The 8,362-nt window shown below is 38.8% G+C and overlaps 1 protein-coding gene across 1 annotated transcript in view; it reads right to left on the bottom strand.

Moving 5' to 3' along the window:
- Window positions 1-1,264: 1,264 nt before the first annotated feature.
- Window positions 1,265-8,362, bottom strand: part of LOC126249006 (tyrosine-protein kinase transmembrane receptor Ror2) — a 45,875-nt gene continuing 38,777 nt past the window's right edge. The window contains exons 5-8 of the mRNA XM_049950594.1: window positions 7,170-7,412; window positions 5,784-5,977; window positions 3,227-3,382; window positions 1,265-2,523 (exon numbers count right to left, since the gene is read on the bottom strand). Coding sequence (XP_049806551.1) covers window positions 1,669-2,523; window positions 3,227-3,382; window positions 5,784-5,977; window positions 7,170-7,412 — 1,448 coding nt within the window. The 3' untranslated portion in view covers window positions 1,265-1,668. The remainder of the gene's footprint in view (window positions 2,524-3,226; window positions 3,383-5,783; window positions 5,978-7,169; window positions 7,413-8,362) is intronic.

Here is an 8,362-nt window from a genome sequence, read left to right as displayed (position 1 = left end):
ACTGCCCATTCAAACACTGTTACTCATAGATTCCCCTATATGTGTCTTTCAGCATCATTCAAAACAAATTTCAAGTATTTACTTGCCTTAATTTGTCAAGCATTGTCGCCAACATCTCATTTTGTCAATATCTGTGGCCTAATCAGTTTCTTCTAAACTAAAAGGCATTTATCACTCTGAAACATACATATGTGTGTCACTAGAAGATCCTTATTGTGACAGTAAACCTAACGGACAGCACACAGTCTCTCAGATACACATTCTACAGTTTCCTGCTTTTCAGTTCAGCCTGCATCCACATATTGTCAGTACTACACAATATTAAGCAAGATTCAGTGCTCTATATGATGCTGTCACTGGAGGGGCACCATACCTCAGGTACCTTTACTTACAGCTTTACAATGCCTGGTTATTTGTGGTAAAAATATTATAGGCTATAACACAGCTCTGAAACAATCATAAATTTGCTGACAATGCTTGAAAATCTGAGTTATGATGTCACCATTATAAACATTAAATTGTTGATCAAACAGCAACCCAGACTGTGTACAATAAGGGAGGACAGAACAAAGACTAACTAACATACATGCACAATACAGAAACCACCTACATAAATACATACATCTGACACTGTGTGACCGAAATACCATAAGTTATTTTCTTTCACACAATACCAACAGGAAGTTCCCTATAGAGAAGCATTTGCTGAGGCTTGCAGCTTTACAATGCCTGGTTATTTGTGGTGAAAATATTATAGGCTGTAACACAGCTCTGAAACAATAAAATTTGCTGACAATGCATGAAAATCTTATCTGTAAAAGTATCATCTGCACTACTGGTTTGCAAAACAATCTGGCTTCCATCAGACACAATTATGGGAAATAAAATATATGCACAGGGAGTTGAAACCAATTTCACAGCTAAACTGATTAGAATAATCATTGTTTTACCATTACATTACCTCAAACACTAGGTATGTGTTTTTTAATTACTAAAACAGTAGTGTCGACTGTAAATCCTGCATTCTGTGAGTATATGTAAGTTACGCAGTTGATGTGATAAAACTGGCAACTATTGCTTTTTCCTTCACAAGACTCTTCTGATTACTAAGTGCAATCAGCAGAAGGAAAGCAACAAGAGAAGAGAGCTATTACATGTTACTCAAGTTTAAGAGTGTCTCTAAACCAAATATATTTAAAACTTGCACTACATGACATACAAAAATATTAAATTAAAAATGTACACAATTCTATTAAGAATAAAAAATTTATAAATCAATACATTTCTGCAACTTTTAGTACCTTACAATCACATTTGCCCTCTTAAGTATGTACACAAACATTTTACAAATGCATGATTGTGGAATAAATACAGTGTATAAAAAAGCCATTCAAAACTTCACCATGCAGATACATGACACAAATTGTTACAAACACCACCACATATAAACAAGTGCTTACCTTTTTAAGTTAATGGTAAACAGGTCAGAGTGACTAGAGGACATACAACTGATATGAGCACATTTAAATAAAACTATGCAAAATTCAACATATCTGCCAAATACTTAACACACATTCAGCAGACTGTCTCACTACAAGAGCAGAGGCCACAGAAGAAGTCCAAACACTGAAAGACTGAAAAATGCCTCCTTGCATTCTGAAGGAACCATCAGACATGGACTCTCTGTGGAAACGAACTTGTCCGACAATTCTGTGCCCTTTCCACTTCATCTTGAATAGTTTCCAAAGTTTGATAGATCGTCCGGAAACCAGGTCTTGCTGGTGGTTTGCGATTCCAGCAGAGTTTCATAAGTTCATACACGGACTTTGGTGTGTTGTCTGGACACTGTAACACATTACCTTCTTTAATGTACTTCACTACTTCTTCATGTGTCATTCCGTAGTATGGTTGAAGGGCAAATGAAAATATCTCCCACAGACAAACTCCAAATGCCCAAACATCTGACTCAACTGTGTATTTATTGTAAAGGATACTTTCAAGTGGCATCCACCGTACAGGAATAGCATCATGTTCATCACCTTTATAGTAGTCTTGTAAGTAAATTTTTTGAGACAATCCAAAGTCTGCAATTTTCACCACCATGCTGTCATCTATAAGACAGTTACGTGTGGCGAGATCTCGGTGCACAAATTTTCGATCTGAAAGGTAAACCATTCCAGCTGCCACTTGTCGAGCAATATTGACTAAGTCAACGTGAGTCAGTTGCACATCTCTAAACATATCCCCATCACCTTCAGAACTTCTGACAATGTAATTACTAGGAGAACATGAACGCAAAAACTCATTCAAGTCTCCACGACCCATGTACTCAAATAAAAGACACATAGGACGTCCGATGGCACACACTCCGAGGAGCTTAACTATGTTTGGATGGTCAAATTCTGCCAACAAGCACGCTTCACGCTCAAAGTCTACTTGTAAATCTTCAGATGCCTCATCTTTGAGCATCTTCACTGCAACTAATGTGAATTCTTCTCCTTTCACCAACCCTGGAGCTTTGGCCTGAAACATCATATGAGAGAAGCATTGTTATTACCTCCAGAAGAAACAGTGTAAATCTGCTAGAATAATTTCCTGCTGCATGACTAATATATTTTACTCTTACTATCATACAGCAGAATGATCTTAACAGGGGTAATCATGTGCTGATAGCTATACAAAAATCTAAAGAAAGCATTACTTTATAATATCTGTGATGCACGAAGGGATGGCCACAGATGGAGTCCACATATTTATGCAAAGTAAATTCATTAAAAAAACTAACATAACTACAACTTTTGTATTACTCATACATTTTAAAATAACTACGATAATGTCATTGAGAGATTAACTATAAAATCTGCGCACATTTTCGTTGGCCATTTGGAGTGACTACACAGGAAACAAGAGATGGTAGCCTCACCTTGCTAACAGAGAACTACCAACAGAAGAAATGAAACATGTTTTGCATCTATTATCAGGTGCTGACAACATGCATATGCATATCTTCAAGAACTTAGCATCTCAGATCTTCATTTATTCTGATGTAATGCAATGCAAATAAAATTATGTGCTCCAGAAGCTACAAAAAACTCACAAATTACAAGGGGTCAAGAACTACATGAAATGGGTGCACCCAGTAGAATAAGTTCTGTCAAGTTCCAATTGTTTCTTCAGCTACGAGGATTAGACTGTAATAGTGAATGTCTCAGAAAAATATGATTACCTGAAAAACTCTTCCAAATGCTCCCTGCCCTAAATCTCTTATGTAAATTATATCGTTTCTCGAGAATTCCAGTTTCTCCAGTTTTGGGTTGAGTTGTGCTCCTGTTCTATGATATGCCATGTTGCTAGGTAACTTGTCCAGATCTATGTTCACTTCCTGCAACACAACACCAATTTTAGGAAAGTTCGATTTGATCACATCTCACAAAGGAATCAACATTTATAAGAGCTGTCAGGACAGTAATCTCAATTAACACTATACATAAAATACTGGATATTTACAGTAAATTTATTAGAAAGTTCTTAGAACTACACCGCTTCATTAACTTCTCTACACAGTCACCATCCAGAGTCAAACATTTATTGCATCCCTTAACAAGTTGATAAAACAGAAGTCTGCTGCCTTAGATTGTAACCAGCCTATCACAGCAACTTAACGTTCTTCGTCGGAGACAAAGTGTTGGAAGCCCAGCCACTTTTTCATGCAAAAATAACTTAGAACCATGTCTAGGCTGTATGGCAGATGTCCAAAAATGTTGTGTTTGACTTGATGCAACAATTCTCATGTTAGCTGAGAAAAGTGTGGCCGTACATCATCCTGATCATTCGTCCTTCCACTCTTAAATAAACTACACCCGTAACATACAAAGCATTAAAGCCTCAGATTTTGTGCAACTGCTTTGAAATTTTCTGCCACTGAAAACCAAATTACAGAACTGATTTAACATTTCGGAGATTTTGCATTGTAGCTCTAATTTTGAATGGCTACCGTAGGCAAATGAGAAGCACATGTGGCTTTCTCACCATAACAGCTCTACAACACACTGCATAAGTCAGCATAGTGACTGTTTCCCCCCCCCCCCCCACACACACACAATCCATACTTCCCATGCTACACAAAATGGATGTTACTTTGTGAATAGCACTCATAACAAATACATTGTTAAGTATACACCCACTGCTGAAAAATATTTCATAATATGTTCAACATACTTCCATACACCATGCAGTCTGTACTTCCTGACTGCTTCTTCCACTAAAAAATCTAGTTTAAATTTTTTGAAATTCTATTTTAGGTAATAATCATAATAATAAGTAATAAGTGTAGAAGGTATTGTAAAAGACATGATGATTATAAGCACTGGCACAGAATATACACTGCCAGAAAAATAAAATCACTCAAACTTTATTGTTGCAACAGTACAAAAGTACATGAAACGATTACATTTACAGATCAATAGCACAAGCAGTTATGAGGTATGCTGAAACACCCGTATTAGTGGATGGTGAAGCCTCCATGGGCAGCAATGCAGGTGCTGACATAGGCACCCAGTCAATCGTACAGGTGGCAAATACTGTCCTGATATACATTATGCCATGCCTGCTTGACCTGTTCATGTAGCTCTATAAGGGTTGCGGGTTGACGAGTCACTTCTCATCACATCCTATCTTGCATGTGCTTGATTGAAGACAAATCTGGAGATTGTGCTGGCCAGGGATCTTGCTGCACATCTTGCAGAGCATGTTGAGTTTCACAGGCAGTGTGCAGAGCATTATTCTGTTGGAATGACACACACCTTCCTGTTACAAGAACGGCAAAAGAACAGGTCAAACAACACTCTGAACCTACCAAACACTGGTTATTGTCACCTCCAGGAACACCAAAGGCAAACAAGAGTTGTAGCATATAACACAAGTCCTAGGGCTGGAACCAGTGTGTCTTGCGACGAACATATTCTAGGGGATGCACTCACCAGTCTATGTCATAAACACAAACGACCAACACTCGCGTGCAGGTACAATCTGCTTTCATCACTGAAGACCACGGCGTGCCATCCCATCTTCCAAGTGATTCTCTGACAGCACCAGTCAAGCCGTACATGTCGATGTTGTGGTGTGAGTGGAAGATGGGCTAGAAGTGTGTGTGCCTGTAGTTCCATTGCTAATAAAGGTTAGCAACAGTTCGTGTTGACACATCTGGACTAACAAGCCCTCTTACTTGTGCTGTGGTACCTGTACAATCTGCCATTGCTGCCCATACATCATGACAACCGTGGCGAATGTCTGTACTGCATGGACGTCCAGAACCTTGTCTATAGATGTGAGAATGATTATGTGACCACTGATACCAGCATTGTTGCACAACTGACGCAACACGTCCAACTCGTGTGGCACTTCTCTGAAAGTACCATCCTGCCACTTGAAAGGTGACAAGCTGACCCCTTTCAAACTTGTTAAGTCGGCTGTAAGACACATGAGTGCGTGTCTATGATGTGGTTGCCTGCTTGTTTCACATGTTTGCACCACACTGAGCCTTCTGGCTGTGAGCATTCCCTATTAAAGAATCGACACAGACTGTGCTCTGGTGGCTATGCCACTGAGCTACCTGTTGGCAGACAATGTTGAAACCATTATCGGTAAACCTACTATCCCCCAGGTGGCATATGTCGTCATCGGATCAAAATCGACATAGTCTTTTCAGGTGCACTATTTTTTTTCTGGCAGTGTATAAAGAAATGACATCAAAAGAAATTTAATTATGTAGAGACATATCTCACATCTCGAGTTGCTGTAGGATTGTAACCAACACGGTGCTTGTAAAGGCGATGACAGAGCAGAAAAAGTAGCAGAATAATAATCAGTCCAACTAAACCCACTGCCGACAACAAAAGAATGAAGACAGGTGTGAAGAATTCTTCCATTACCACAATGGCAGGTTCGTCGTCGATCTCTTCTCTTACTGTGTCATTATCTGAAATCGGCAAACACCACATGGCATTAATAAATTTCATTTATTTGCAATATTCATCTTGTTTTGTAGAAAACTGCTAATGCTGTACAGAACAACTAAAGGAGGAACAGGGTGACAATGACAGAATAATTTGGGCGCACAATAATATACCGAGAGTTCATATTGTCACAGAAATCAGGATTTATAGTAAAAAAATGCTCAAAATAAGCAACAGATTATCTTACAAGAATCTACTTACAAAATTACAGTTTGATTGAGGAATGAAGTTTTTAGACACATACACAGAACTCCAATACTGACCACGGAAAAACTTAACGGGAAAAGCAGGACGAAATTTAATGCCACAGCATCCTCAAAGTCATTAAGGGCTAAGCATTAGCTCAGCTGGACACAGTTTTGGGAGGAATTGGCCATCACCTCCTTGAGGGATCAATTTCAGCATTTCCCAGAATTTATGTAAAGAATTCACAGAATACTTACTATAGGGCTATTGGGTGGCCAGGCTGGAAATCATGCTCTGTTTCTCCCACAAAATAGTTCATTGCCATAATCTGTAACTCTCTCTTACTTATAAGTGATCATATAGATTACATTTATCACAGTTCATACAGAGGCATAAATTCAGTCACTCCACATTTCTGGAAGGAACAGAAAGTAAAGTTGTCCTCAGTCTGAATGTTGGTTTGAACACCAAAATGCTCTATTTATTGTAATCCTGCTGGCGATAGTATTTCCTTGGCTCCCTTCAACCTGTGAACTGACATATCCAGCCTGTTATAGGCGAATTTAAAGTGTAATGTGGAATCTAAATCATGGTAACAAGAAATTATAACTGAAGTTAAATGAACCTCATAAGTATGGTGTTATGAATCATCCCTTTATTTGTACTTAACCAGTGAAAACCTCAACGAGAACAGTTGCGTCAAGATATAAAATCGGAAATCCACTGTTTTACAACCGTGTCGTGTTAAGTTCCTAATAATGTGCTGGCAGTGAGCACTTTTGACTCAAACCTCTAACATTTAGTGGCTCACTGTATAGCATATAAACTTTTCTCCCTTTTCCTTTTCCACATAAATGGTAAGTTCACAATACGTTATCTGCTAATGGTTAATGCCCTTTCACATGTTCCTACATTTGGATGAAGTTTTTGAGTTTACAATTCAAATGTACATTTCAGAAAGAAACTAACCACAGACAGGTATTTCACAACGCTGCCAGCGGACCGTCTGGTTCATCGTGTAACACCATGGTGACGGTTCCTCTCCACCAGCATTGCGGCAGTAATTTTCTGCATTCTGAACCTCTGGAAAAACATCAGGAGGCCTGTTATGTGTGTGTGGTACTTGAGAGTCCCACCTTTGACAAGCTAGGCCATCCTTTGTAACATTCACAGTTCCCTGATAGAAACGTCCTCTTCCACGTATACAGTCATCTGTAACAAGATTTGCACTCAGCACAGGTACAGTATAAGAATCATAATTATATTTGTGGAACACATGAGACTGTTTACATGTTAAACTAACTTTCAGGACTTTTTACATGAACTAAATACCTAGTACTGTGAAAATACTTATTTACAACAATGAAGTCAAAGAAGAATGAACATGAACTTGTTTCTGTTTACTGATAGCTAGTCTGGTATTGTCAGACATGCATATTTGCCCTTTAAATGTGTCTGATGGCAAACTGTAAAGTGGTCATTATAAATATAGTCATCCACACTAGTTTGCAATTTGTACGTGAAATGATAAGACACATCATGTGCATTCTTACTTTCAGATTAGGTTGTGGTGAAAAAGGCAATAGGGACTACATGACCAGTTGCATCCTATTAACAAGCCTGTTAATCAGCTGTGAGGAACAGAGGGAGACCTATTAAATGTGACCTATTGCTTTTGAAAGAACTAATTCATAAAAAACCTTCAAGAATATCATTCTCAAAACACATAACTTGATGTGTATATCATCATCTAAAATAAATGACAGCTCTGCTGGGATCTATACAAGACAACCTAAAACTAATAACTGTGTCTACAGAGGTTGTGTGCATGTGAAAAATTCTCTGTTAATCGGATGTACCATATTTGTGTTGTAGGGAAGTTCTTTTAGAGTAATTACCCCCCCCCCCCTCACACACACACACACACACACACACACACACACACACACACACACACACACACACACACACACACACACGAGCACCTATGCCCAACAGAGTACTGTCTGGATTAACAGTGCCATTGTTGTATTTTGGCAGGTGGACTATTAGTGGCGGGGTTAAGTGTTGCGTGGGGTGGGTAGAGGGAGAGGGAGGAGAAGGATATGGTTCAATTGTTACAGTCCACGGTGATACTGGATGACGAGGGGACACTCCTTTGT

This window comes from Schistocerca nitens, chromosome 3 (assembly GCF_023898315.1).
Source record: "Schistocerca nitens isolate TAMUIC-IGC-003100 chromosome 3, iqSchNite1.1, whole genome shotgun sequence".
Classification (NCBI taxonomy): Eukaryota; Metazoa; Arthropoda; class Insecta; order Orthoptera; family Acrididae; genus Schistocerca; species Schistocerca nitens.
Note: the sequence above shows the minus strand (reverse complement) of the source record. Positions and strands in the feature narration are given on the sequence as shown.